At 34.7% G+C, this 14,074-nt stretch overlaps 2 protein-coding genes across 4 annotated transcripts in view; both read left to right on the forward strand.

The window, feature by feature from the left end:
* Window positions 1–4,066, forward strand: part of LOC114248182 (ATP-binding cassette subfamily C member 4) — a 48,289-nt gene extending 44,223 nt beyond the window's left edge. For both annotated transcript variants that reach the window (XM_028181342.2, XM_028181343.2), the window contains exons 21-25: window positions 460–587; window positions 910–1,032; window positions 1,200–1,322; window positions 1,874–2,034; window positions 2,848–4,066. In XM_028181342.2, the coding sequence (XP_028037143.2) occupies window positions 460–587; window positions 910–1,032; window positions 1,200–1,322; window positions 1,874–2,034; window positions 2,848–3,121 (809 nt within the window). In that variant the 3' untranslated portion in view covers window positions 3,122–4,066. The remainder of the gene's footprint in view (window positions 1–459; window positions 588–909; window positions 1,033–1,199; window positions 1,323–1,873; window positions 2,035–2,847) is intronic.
* Window positions 4,067–8,814: 4,748 nt separating this feature from the next.
* LOC114248180 (cytosolic Prostaglandin E synthase) lies at window positions 8,815–11,551 on the forward strand. Of its 2 annotated transcripts, none has more exons than XM_028181338.2 (4): window positions 8,815–9,008; window positions 9,084–9,169; window positions 9,392–9,550; window positions 9,639–11,551. In XM_028181338.2, exon 4 carries the CDS (start codon window positions 9,645–9,647, stop codon window positions 10,116–10,118), a length of 474 nt encoding a protein of 157 aa, XP_028037139.1. In that variant the 5' UTR covers window positions 8,815–9,008; window positions 9,084–9,169; window positions 9,392–9,550; window positions 9,639–9,644; the 3' UTR covers window positions 10,119–11,551. The 2 variants fall into 2 exon arrangements, with proteins under 2 accessions (XP_028037139.1, XP_028037140.1); XM_028181339.2 differs by having other exon boundaries at window positions 9,392–9,542.
* The last annotated feature ends 2,523 nt before the right edge of the window (window positions 11,552–14,074 follow it).

Consider the following 14,074-nt stretch of genomic DNA (forward strand, 5'->3'; position numbering starts at 1 on the left):
TATAATTAGGTAGGACCTCTTGTGAGTCTGCACGGGTAGGTAACACCGCCCCGCCTATTTCTGCCGTGAAGCAGTAATGCGTTTCGGTTTGAAGGGTGGGGCAGCCGTTGTGACTATACTTGAGACCTTAGAACTATATCTCAAGGTGTGTGGCGCATTTACGTTGTAGATGTCTATGGGCTCCAGTAACCACTTAACACCAGGTGGGCTGTGAGCTCGTTCACACATCTAAGCAATAAATAAATAAATAAATTCTTATTAATTATTCCTGTTTAAAATATCTTAACTGTGTGTGCTGTAAACTAAATAAAGAGATTTTAGTTCGACCAAAAAGTTCAAGTTAAATTTGAATTCAAAATGAATCCTAATTCTAAATTGACATTCGATCAAATCCAATTAAAAAAAAGTATTAATTCACTTCATTGCTTCATTAACGTTTGCTTAATGTTTCGTGAATAGAACGCGAAACTCCGAAAGGCTGGCCGTCGAATGGTCGTATTGAGTTCCGTAATTGCTTCATGAAGTACACACCTCAAGACCTGCCCGTACTGAAGAATCTCAATTTAGTCATTGAAAGTGGATGGAAGGTAATTTGTCTTAATTTTATTTCAAAAACATTAATATTTCACTTGTATTGTTCGTATTCTACTAAAATTACATTAATTACGATTTTAAACTGTGTCTGACTTCAATAACTAACTTTAAAATTACTTACTTACGAAGATGATGCAGCTACCCAAAAGGATATTAGACACTAAAGATCTCTAATCCTTCCTAATCTACTCGGACGATACATATGTATATTACGCCCATCTGTCATCTTCCATACTTTTAGTAGAAGTTCTCAGTTTTATTTCTATTACATAATCATCATACTTTAATACTAGAACGATTTTGATTATTTCCAAGGTCGGCATCGTGGGTAGAACGGGTGCCGGAAAATCTTCTCTGATATCCTCCTTGTTTCGACTTGCGATAGTTGAAGGAGAGATTCTCATTGATGACATCGAGACCGGATATTTGGCTCTACAGGTGAGATATAGTCACTTGAAAAATAAATTAGATGAATTTTAAAGCTTGACCATTAACAATTGTAAAATTAAATCTTTTTTTTTTCAACACAAAAAAACAGCAAGAAAACGATAAATTGTGAATTTTACATACCGATTAATTCAAAACCTTTTTATATTCTGTCGTAGGATCTTCGTTCGAAGATATCGATAATCCCTCAAGAGCCGGTATTGTTCTCGGCCACCGTACGATACAATTTGGATCCCTTCAATAACTACAAGGACGAGGAATTGTGGAAAGCTTTGGAAGCTGTAAGTTAAATCAAATCAAAATTCATGAAATTCAAAAATAAAATAATTCAAAACCAAATCAGAAATATATTTTTCAGTGGAGCAGAACGAAATTCCAAGCAAATAAATTAACGTGTATTCTTTTTTTTATTATTATAGCACACATGTTTTAATTCGTAAAATTTTATAATTTTAAACTGAATTTCATATTTTTTTATAATATTATTTTTTTAAACTAAATTTTATATTCGTTTACCGGTGACTACTTTCTACCGGGTACTACTACTACTACTACCGGGGTACTTACTGGAGGTTAATGTATGGTTTGCTGTAAACCCGCACCGGTATTTTCCACTGCTCCTCTGAAACCTGCGAAACCTTCTCGCTATCCCGTTTGACGGGTCAGTCTCGATACTATGCATAACGGCTTAACTTCGACCTCATAATATTACATCGCACTTAGACCCTATAACTTCAAGTATAGTACTAGTAGTAATAAGTATATACTTATAAGTATATACGGCGCTTGTACAATCGATTATTAATCATTGGATCGTATGGTATTATTCCAGGTCGATCTAAAGGCCGCTGTTCCATCTTTAGACTTCAAGGTATCTGAAGGTGGATCTAACTTCTCTCTTGGACAAAGGCAATTGGTTTGTCTCGCGCGTGCTATCTTACGAGGAAATCGTATTCTGGTTCTGGACGAAGCCACCGCTAATGTTGATCCCAAGTACGTATGTTATTTAAAGTAAATTTATTACAATTTCCAAGCAAAGAACGAGAATATTAGATTAGTTTTTCGCGAGTCACTTATTTTACTCGTTAAATTCTTTGCCATTTATTTTTTGTAGCTATTATAATCGATGTGTTGAACACATTCTTTTTCTAAATGAACGCAATATTAAAGCGGTAATCTAGTTTGTAATTTAAAGACGAGCTTCATTCAACATTGATGTACAATTAAAATTAATTATTATTATAATTTTAACCTATCTTGTTCATGGCCAATTGTAAGTTTAGTGTGCATCTGAATCGTTGGCGCACTGTAATTATATCTATTCCAATTTCATTTTCTCTTGATTAAATTCAACAGGCAGACGAGAATAAGTTTCACCTAGTGTTAGGTGGGTACTGAATAACTTAAATAATATATCACAAAGTACACAAAGATAAATAATACGTGTATTCTACTACATTCCAAACCAGAACGCATACATATAGCATAAATAGAGAAAACAAATCTAATATTGTCAAGGGCCTACCAAACTCGTGGTAAAACTGAAATAGCTTCTTAAGGCTACCAATGATTAGGTAGAAAAAACTGAGCAAACCCAATTTAGTGCTAAATTGCAGTTATTCAACAAACACATTAAAAACTTTGCCTGGAAGAGATCGATTTTAGCGCTAGGACCGTCTTTTTGGTGTGCAATAATATGTACTCTCCCTTACACTCCTTAAAATTTGTCTATTGCAGAATCATTCAGATTTAACGTCTCCGGACTTTTACAAAAATGTAAATGTACTTAATGTAATTTCATTACAGAACTGACGAATTTATTCAAAGAACGATACGGACACGATTTGCTGACTGCACCGTGCTGACTGTAGCGCATCGTCTTAACACCATCATGGACTCCGATAGAGTAATGGTGATGGATGCCGGACGGCTTGTGGAGTTCGATCATCCCTACAAACTGCTCAGTAACCCCGAAGGCTATTTCGCGAAAATGGTTAAAGAAACAAATGAAAAAATGTCCCAACAATTATATGAAATAGCGAAAGATACGTACATAAAAAACGGAGGTAGAATTGAGTAGTTCTTAGTATAAATACCGAAGTTAATTAGTACACTATAATATAAATAATCACGAATTTTAAGTTTTCTTTATAATTCATACTGATTTTTATATGTTTTTACGAATATAGATTAGTTGTACGTTTAGGCGTAGAAGGGCAATCATGATGAAACTTCGCAGTTCAAAATTTAATCATCACTTTGGGGGATGTATTAGCCTTGATTAAAAGCTTAGATCCTGAAGGTTTGTCATTTTTTTTTCTTTCAATGTGTGGCAGTTATAACCATACAATGAAATAGCGTACCATAAAATGAATTAATGTTAAAACTAGGATGTCTATGTATGATAGTTATATCCCTAATTCTTTATGTTGCAGGGCTCTACAACACACTCAAATTTAATTACAATCGTTTCAGCAATTTCTGAGCTTTCTTTCTGTTTCTAAAAAAAATATTTCCTCAAAAACACTTTGGTTTAACATGTGAAACTTTGAGGATCTTATTATTTTATCAATAGCAACATCTCCCCGAAGTGGCGATTATATATATATTATCTGTAGGAAAATTTATCATGCATAACTCCCTATACCGTTCGAATAATATTGTAATCCAAAAGAAAGAAAAATGCTGATTCGATAAGTAGATATTATAAGACTGGGTTTTGGGATTATTTTACAACAATGTTGATTAAAAGTAACCAATAACTCTATGGAAATATATAATCTATTTGTTTTAGTTCCTGCACCATAAGATTGTACACATTTAGAATTTGAAAATGTTTTTACAAAATGTGTGTTGTGCTCACGTTGGTCAAATAAACTTTAGGAATAAGTTTTAATAATAATATAGAATACGTTATTTATTTTGCGATATAAATGTGTAACTGTATAAAATTGTATGAATACGAAGCTATCATGATAAAGGCCATAGAGGTTTACTTCGAACAAAAATAAACAATATTGAATTATTTTGTGTAATTTATCAAAATCCATATTTTGAGCTAGCGCGTATAACGTACCATATGAGACAATTTATTCAATTATCATTCACTTATTAGACTGCAGCATTTTTTTAATGCACTAGGTGGGTGAACTATCTCACGATCCATTTTCTGTTAAGGAGTAAAGTATTTAAAATACCAAACGCGATCCACCAACCGAACTTTATCGAACCCGAAATCTACCTTTGCATTCCCTCCGCTGGGGGAATGTTTTTTTTAAGTATATACATATATGTATAAGTTACATGCTGGTAACTACATCGATATCTAGGGACAAGTGTAAAAAAAAAATTATAATATCAAAGAAGAGGGCTCCGGTCGAGATCGGTTTCCGCCTATTTAGCCCTATTAAGATATGCTCCGTGAGGCAGTGCACTTGTTGTATGGACGAGTGCTTGGCGCGGAACCCAAACTGCTCGTCTACTTATGTTTTCTTTTCGGTAATGAAGTCCCAGAGGCGTTTCCGAAGGAGTCGTTTGTATATTTTGCCTATCGCTGGGAGGAGACTAATCGGACGGTAACTAACTGTTTCATTTTTCGGTTTTCCCAGCTTATGTATACCAAAAATGTCCGCTTCTTTCTACATCACGGGAGAGATACAGTTCGTCATAGCGGCATTTAAAATGGTAGCTAACATTGCTATCAGTTGGACTGGTAAAATTTTTAGCGCGGGATTACGAATGCCATCGGATCCGGGTGCCTTCCTAGGTTGAAGGTTGTAAGATCGCTTCTACTTCGTTTGTGGTAATGGGGGGTATCACGTCCGAGGCGATAGGGATACTCTACGCTCGACCTCCCTGTCAACTAACTCGGTGTGTTCGGGGTGCGCGGTTTGAGTGCTGGTGGTGCACTGCTTTTGCAGTGCATCGCCCAGTAACTCTGCCTTGTCATCCAAAGTTGATAGATGAGTGCACAAATAATATAGACCAAACCACCTGGCGAAATACATGCAACACGTTGAAATTTTTTAAAAAGAATACATGAAATGTTTCGTCTATGATTTCCAGTTCATTAAAAATTTCAGTGAAGGTGATGACGGTGACAATGACAATGAAGACGATGACAGTGTAGAAATGTAACATGATTTATTAATAATAATAACGGAGAGAGCTTTTTTTTTTTTTATTGCTTAGATTGGTGGACGAGCTCACCAGCCCACCTGGTGTTAAGTGGTTACTGGAGCCCATAGACATCCACAATGTAAATGCGCCACCCACCTTGAGATATAAGTTGTAAGGTCTCAGTATAGTTACAACGGCTGCCCCACCCTTCAAACCGAAACGCATTACTGCTTCACGGCAGAAATAGGCAGGGCGGTGGTACCTACCCGCGCGGACTCACAACAGGTCCTACCACCAGTAATTACGCAAATTATAATTTTGCGGGTTTCACTTTTATTACACGATGTTATTCCTTCACCGTGGAAGTCAATCGTGAACATTTGTTGAGTACGTATTTCATTAGAAAAATTGGTACCCGCCTGCGGGATTCGAACACCGGCGCATCGCTTCAACAAGAATGCACCGGACGTCTTATCTTTTAGGCCACGACGACTTCAAATTCATTTTGTGTAGAGTTAAGGTATTGTTTAGGATTACATTTCTTTTGTGTTTATTTTACGTTTCTGCCTGTAATTAATTATTATTACTAATGTAAATTAGTAGTAACTTTAACGATGTTGTATATTTTTTATTTTGACCACTCCTAATAGGTAAATAAAAAAATACTTAAAACATAAAAATGGGTGAAATCCATAACTTGAATTAATGAATTTTTATTTGCTAACTGTACGTGCTCTCACGCCTACATTGACGCGTATACAGATTTGTTACTCACACAACTAAAGACTGCGCGCAGTAGTAGGTACTTTGCAACAACTATATATACCGTAGACAGCGTAAAAAAAAACATGAACACTGCAGTTACGGCATGATTCATAACCGTTCCTGGTTCACGTAATATGAACTTGATAAAAGGAGATTAATTGCCGCTTCAGGATAAGCAGCGGCCTCCTTTAACGCTCTATATTAAAGTAGGGCTCTGTGAAATACATTAGCTGTATGAACAATGACTGAACTCTTCTTCAAACCATTCATTCCACCCAATACTGAGGGCTCTTCATATGCACTTCATTCTTTTCGGTCTCTTGCCTTTCGCATCCAGTCCCTACAAACTAATTTGCCCAGGTTGTCGGTCCACCTCGTTGGCTGTCTGCCCACGTTACGACATCCAGTACGAGGTCTGGAGTGGTCCAGTACTTTTGTGCCCCAATTATTGTGAGCGCGATAATTGGTGATGAACAATGATCGGTGGGCGGTACATATTATCAACAATTTTTTTTATTGCCTTTAAAGGATCATGAACTAACGACGCGTTTAACGGTGAATTGTCATTATCGGTCACGGATGCTAATAGTTGTATTGCATAACCAAGATTGGCAATAGACAAATATAATTTTATTTATATTCCGACCTAACGAATATGTTTATAATCAATTCATAGACAGTGTGTGTAAATAAATGTGTACAAATTGTGAAACAGCTATAAAAATGGCCACATACGGAAACGATAACCAAATAAGGGTCATATTTTAAGTGTCATTAAAAACAACAGGGCATGCTCGAGACCAAGTACACTTCATACATAGTGCACTTAGCACACTTATGTACTTTCACTCTGTGACTCTGACACTTTGACTAACTCGGTAGTGTAGTTGTGAGCGTCCCTGACCATTGCGCCGAGGGTCTTGGTTTGATTCCCCATATCGGGCATACATTCGTATAACAGGTTTTTTTGCTCTTTGTATGGGTGTTTACTAACTATCTAATATATAAAATTCTCGTGTCACGGTGTGCGTGATTGAACTCCTCCGAAACGGCTCGATCGATTTTCGTGAATCTTAGCATGCATATCGGTCAGGGTTGAAAATCGAACAACATCAATTTTTCATCCCCCTAAACGTTAAGAGTGTTCCACCCCTAATTGTTTTTATTTATTTTTTAGACAATTTTTTTTGTTTTTATATTTTTATGATACAGCATACAAAAATACATACAACCCTAAATTTTCACCCCTCTACAATCAACCCTTATTTTTTATTTTCTAATTAAAAACTTTAATTTTTTTGCAAGAATTTTGTTTTTATTTTGGCATGACTTAGAATAAAAAAATTCATATTACTCTGAAATTTTCACCCCTCTACGATCAACCCCTATTTTTTTTTTTGTTAATTATATACTTTACATATTTTCACTTAATTTTTATTTTGTCATGAATTAAAATAAAAAAATTCATATTGCTCTCAATTTTCACTCTTATACGATCAACCCCTATTTTTCCATCCCGATTTTTATTTTTTTTATTCTATGCACAGATCCGCAATAAGGTTGCAAGATGGCAATCAAATATTATAATTGTAGTACCTACGATAAATTCTTATTCAGAGTTTATAATTTCAAGTTCCTTTAATTATGATTTATTTTAAATTCAATTTGATCTCCCGCCCTCGCCGGTCGACTACTGATCAACCATCAATCGATCAGTTATCCCCGCCAGGTGTCACCACTCATCCAGCAAACATCACGTAGTAGGGATGAGGACGAAGCCGGTCTCCTGTCTTACTTACTCACTATACATCATTTATTATACACTTAATATATTTGAGAGCTATACAATACTATACATTTTTCAGCCATGTTTTTTTGGTTTTATTTGTGTATCAATAGTATGTTCAGTAGGTCTGAGAATCGGCTACTATCTATTTTTCATACCCCTAAGTAATAAGGGTTGTCCATCCCAAACTTTTTTTTTTCTTGGAATTTTTTTTTTTTTATTTATTATGAGGTATTATGTCGTTGAATGAGGCTTTTTTTTTCTATACTAGAATTTCCCTAGAAATCTTATTTAAGGCAACACAACGTTTGCCGGGTCAGCTAGTATATGTATATATATTTAAAGGTATATAAGTATGTATATATGTCTCTGGTATCCATAACACCAAAAATATTATCTATCTATCTATCTCTTAGGTTTATGGCGTTTCCTTTTAGATTTCGCCAATGTCAAGTGTATTTAATACTCTGCTTTCTATAGCGGGCTTCGTGAACGAGCAAGGTCACAGATATTCACTAAGAATTAAGTGAGTAGCTAAGAATGTTTGATGCATGGCTGACGCACAAACCGTGCAGGCCAAGAAATGGGAGAAAAAAAAAAAAAAAAAAGAATGTTTGGTGACAGGATCTCTGTTGATAATCTGGGGCCGGATGACCGTACGTGATATTTTCCCAGCTATTATTGTAATTATAGTTATTGTTGAAACTTTACTCGTATCTTAGCAACTGGTAATTTAAGTACACTCGGACTACTTGTGCTTTTTCGTCAATGATGTATTTCCTACGATACAGACTAAATTCGATATTAACGTACTCTGATAAAACTACTAAAGCAAAATGATGGAAATTAACGTTATTTTTTTAAGTGTAAGGCAATATCCTTTAGTTTAACGTTTTTCCCAACCTTCAAACCAAAGTGCATTTTTGATTTTGTTTATTTAATCTTTGTTCATGTTTAGACATGTCAGAAAAGTGGCTTATTCAGCGTTTAGCCGCAGCTTTGATGATGCACAAATGTGAAACAACGAAACATGGACGTGGACGAATCATTCCAAAAATCTGAATGTATGGGCAATGTTCCCTTTGCCAGTCTAATGGACAATTCAAATAAAAAAAAATATAGTAGGGATACAAGCTTAATTGCTTATTCTTAAAATTGTGGAATAAAAAGTACAAAAGTGATTTTTAATTGATTTATTTTTAAGAGTTAAGTTCTACGCAAAACCTACAAGTACTTTAATAATGAAAAAGGTTGAGTAATAAGATTTACGAGAGAGATTTCAATTTAAAAAAACTAGGTACCAGTTTCGAATACTGCCTGTGCATTTAATGTAAACGTAATAAAAACACACTTCCTACATCAAAATAAATAGTTCTTTTTCAGTTTATTCCAGTTTACTCTGCTAGACTATATCTATGATGAAACAGCAGCGCTTCTGATGCCAGTGATCAAGACGTGGTAAAAATAGTTAACTCTTTTACATTCAGGTTTTAGAAACAATTTAATTTACCGTCAAACATCACTTTTGAACAGTGTGCTATCACATACTAGCACAAGCTTCTGCCATTTTAGACCAAGCTCAAACCTCTGCCATCTTCTGCACATTTCACATGATATCGGTTTAGCTTGTCGTTTTACTTACATAAAATTCATGAATTAAATGCACTTTTATTTTAATAGTACAAACTTGAGAACTATTTGAGGGGATTTAAAGATTTCGCGGAAATTCAATAGTGATTGGCAGCACTGATTGAAAGTTTGAAGTACTGTCATTTTTAGAAAAGAAACGAAGCGGCGTCGCTCAAAAGTCAAGAAGCCTTATTTGCAATCCGTAAGTAGGTAGGTACCATCTTATTTTTTAAACTCATTAAAAAAAAGGTAGCAAAAACTTCTAACGCGAAGTAAACTCTGTTTCTTCAACTTCCAGCTAAACATGACTTCGCAAGTAACTCCACCATCAGTATCTTGGGCTCAACGAAACGCTCGTATCTTTTTAACATTCAATGTTGAATGTGAAAAGCCTGATATAAACATTGAACCTAAATCGATTACGTTCAAAGGAATATGCGAACCAGAAAAAAAAATGCACGAGGTTTTAATACCACTTTATGCTGAAGTTGATCCTAAAAAGAGCATGTGGGTTAACAAAGGAAGGTTAATTGAGGTACTATTGGCGAAAGAAAAGGTTGATGAGCCATACTGGCCTTCATTAACAAGTGATAAAAAGAAACACCATTGGCTTAAAGTGGATTTTAATCGCTGGCAAGATGAAGATGAAAGTGGAGACGATTTAGACAATATGAATGACATGTTTTCGGACAAAGATATGAACATTCAATTTGGTGGAGATAATGAAAAGGATGATTCGAGCTCTGGTGAAGAAGAAGATTTACCTGATATAGAATAAACTGTTGGTCAACAATTAAATAGCCAAAAATTCACTAGTGTTAAGCATATGTAATTATGGACAATATATTTTGTGCTTTTTGATTAGAAATAAGAAAGCACCAAGTCTTACTGTTGTGGTAAAGCTAGGTTAATTTAGATTTAATAAAGGCAAGAATGTGAGAAACTACAGAATGTATGTGCTTCTAATGTTTTGACTAGCCAGTTTCAGAAACAAACACTTGAACTGTTATACTTGTAATATTAAATGTTAAGTTCAATCATTTTACATATAATAGTGTACAATGTCCATTATTCTGACTTTAATGGACATGTTATCAGTGGCTGGTTCAAATTCAAGTTTAAAAAAATTTACTTTGTTATATGAAAAAATACATTTTAAGTTTTATAAAATGGTTTGCTTGTAAAATTGAAACATCTTTCAGTTTAATTAAAACATTCTGGAATAAACAAATGAGAATCTATTTAAATCACAAATTATAGCTATTTACATAATAAACTAACAGTTACATTACAAAAGATAAATCACCTGTTATGTTCAAGTGTTTTAAAACTTATTTTAAACTCATTTAGATGATATATAAAATCGTCTAGATATATATCATCTAAAACTATAAGCTTGTTACGTGTTTTTTTAAAGGCATTATCTATAAGAACAGATTATTATTAATATTAAAACACTTTCTTGTAACAATAACCATTTCTGTTCATCCTTTACAATTTGCAAACATGCAAAATCAAATTTCTCTTTGCATGCAATACAATACTAATAATTTCTATTTTGTTAATTTATTCCTAATATATCTTTGAATAGATATTATGAGAGTTAGGGTTAACCTTGTAAACATTTCACACAATTTTAAAGAGATTTTAGTTTACTGCTTGTTGGGTTTGTAACATGATAAAATTTAGCATTGTTCAACTGTTAAGACTCAAACAATTCTTAAATATAGGAAACAGTAGATTTTGTGATACTAGAAGGAAAATGGATGCAAAAAGAAATTAAATATTGATAAGATTTATGTCTCATTGGCTTAGTGCTCAGTGACCCTGACTACTATACCACATGGACCATGTTGGATACCCAGTTAGTGTCGATATCTCGGTTAAAAATATTAGATATTAGAGCACTCAATATACTTATTCTCATACTGTTTATTTCTGGCATCCTAATATAAAGAAAATATTAGCTTTTGGCTGTTCTATGTGAAACAATTTGGGCTTCAGTAACCACTAAACCACCAGACGGGCCGTAAATTAGTTTACTATTAAATAAATAAATTATTTTGAGGTCAGCTGGTACACAAACATTATAGAAATTCCTTGCTTGATAGACAAACTTCATTTATTTTATATTACTATATGATGTTTGTCTGTTGGTAACATTAATATTTCATGTCTAAAACAATAAAAAATCTTTAAGTTTTCACACTACACAATTTGTTTTATTTTTGTTAAAAACGATGATACTTTGTGCTAAACCACTGAACTGATACATATAGAATTGCTTTATTGGTGTATTTCCAAGACCAAATTAATTTTGGATGCTGGAATTTTCAGTTACTATAAGATTTCAAGTAACAATTTACCTCCAAGACCCGTAAATTAGTCGGCCATCATTAATAAATGATTATTCTCAATGAATTGAACTCTTTTATGACTTTAATAGACAGGCTATATTCCCTTCTGGTTAAATATACGTGCGTTATGACCACTGCCTACGCCTAAGGACTGTTTAAACATTGTCAGTAGAATTTCATAGCGCCGCGGAGAATATATTATGAAGAAAAAAATGATTAATTATATCTTGATGAATGCAGTGGCCATAACCTTCCCCAGTAGTGGGTGGTACATATAAATGTACGATAATATGATAATCTCGGAATAATGCATCTGAACACTCCATACAACATACAGTACAAGAAAGCACACTAAAGTCTCCGTTTAAGAAGAGATTCTAAGCTGTCTGTGAAATCAGGATTATTGACAATCCAAAACGGTATTCCACGCGAAGCCTAACTATTGCTTTCTGTAGCATAATTCTTAGACCTAGGGTGAAGTACCATTTCAATACCTAATGCTCTCGCTCTCAGAACACATTGGAATCATAGCGCTAACGAACGAGCCCTTCGCATTAAACGCCCGAATCCATAGACTGCATTTAATTTAGTTCATTTCACCCATCCTAGATAGTTTGCTTCAGAAAGAAAAATTGTTCGCTTCCTGAACTATACATTGTTGCATTGATGGAAATGATGAAAAGCGCGGATTTTTGTGTTACTCGCTCAGTTACTACTAAAATTACCAGATAGGCCTGTTGTTGGAAGGATTAAACTGAGTAACCCTTCGTAGGGATAGGGTGGACATGGTCAGTTTTCCACGGTAACAGAAGTCTCTTGGTAGTATAAAAGGCGATATATAAATTTGTATAAAATGCACTAGCACGAAAACCAACGTGCCCCGAATCTGTCTTAGTCCTCCGCCTCCAGTCGTGCTCCTCTGTTTTGAGATTCGTGATCACCTCCATCTATGGCTCGTCCTCATTATGAGAGATGTTTAATGCTCCTACTGCCTTTTAATAAAGGCATAATTGTCAGGGTACATATAAATCCATATTGTGTAAATCAATGAACGGGTTCACGGCCTACGTGATCGGCAACATAACTGCCAACATGAATTCAAAATCTCATTTATACATAATGAAATGCATTTGCGGCAGATATAAGCAGGATGGTGATACCTACCCGTATAGGCATAGAATATGCCTAACCACCAGTAAACACCAGTTGGTAATTATAGTACGCTGGTGTAGTTGTTAACCGCTGTTAGAGAACGTTATTACCCTTTCTCTAGTGAATTCTTTACTTACATTTTTCAACAACCATGAAGAGATTAAGTTTTTTTTTTATTGCTTAGATGGGTGGACGAGCTCACAGCCTACCTGGTGTTAAGTGGTTACTGGAGCCCATAGATGTAAATATAACGTAATAACGTAACGATAACGTAAATGCGCTACCCACCTTGAGATATAAGGTCTCAAGTATAGTTACAATGGCTGCCCCACCCTTCAAACCGAAACGCATTACTGCTTCACGGAAGAAATAGGCAGGGTGGTGGTACCTACCTGTTACTATTCTAAGACAGGATATAGCCAAAATAGGTACTATTTTAAGTAACTTAAGTAAGCACAGATTGCACTGATTGAGGCCATTTTTATTTGTTAACCTGGATAGTTTCTAAAACCAGTAACAACTTTGGTACACTCTGGTGACCGATGTGTTCGTCTACCTTCATGGGTTAGATTCTATGGTTTTTTTTAGGAAGGACGTATTACTGGTGGCTCGGATGCTTTTTCAGTTTCGTTGAGAGAATCCGGCGAGAAACTCAGCGGGCTTGGGAAACGCAGCGGGTTAAGTTGCATCGAACACATAATATGAACTATTTGACTAGTTCGACGAGTACGGTTACCGAGAACTCTAAGCCTGCTCCTAGTGCTAGAGCAACAGGGGTCCAATAACGGCTCTGATATTGTATGCAAGCGGCTGAGGAGTTTCTTCAATGGATTTAATTGAAGTAAAGGACAATTCTTGAACACATTCGAAAACTTGTCCTGAAAACCAATAAAACTTGGTTTTATTTAATAAGATGATGATGATAACCAAATGCAACTCACACAAATTTTTTGAAATTTATTATTAAACCTCTTTACTCAAAGTACGTTTCAAATTTGACTAATGTTCTCCTTAAGTGCCAACAACAGATGACTTCTAGGCTTTCAATTTAATCATCTTTCAATAAACAGTCTTCATATTAACATCAGTAATGTCACCTCATTAAAATGAAAATGATAAAAAGTATATAAAATCTGTATTAAAAATTTAATGTACAAAACCTCAACAATGAAACTAAGCAACGTGAAATAGAAATGGGACAAATTGAAAAATCAAGATCATCTAA

This window comes from Bombyx mandarina, chromosome 15 (genome assembly GCF_030267445.1).
Source record: "Bombyx mandarina strain Sakado chromosome 15, ASM3026744v2".
Classification (NCBI taxonomy): domain Eukaryota; kingdom Metazoa; phylum Arthropoda; class Insecta; order Lepidoptera; family Bombycidae; genus Bombyx; species Bombyx mandarina.

Excerpts from the sequence above, each read along its gene's own strand:
- LOC114248180 (XM_028181338.2), top strand. The coding sequence starts at position 9,645 with ATGACTTCGCAAGTAACTCCACCATCAGTATCTTGGGCTCAACGAAAC.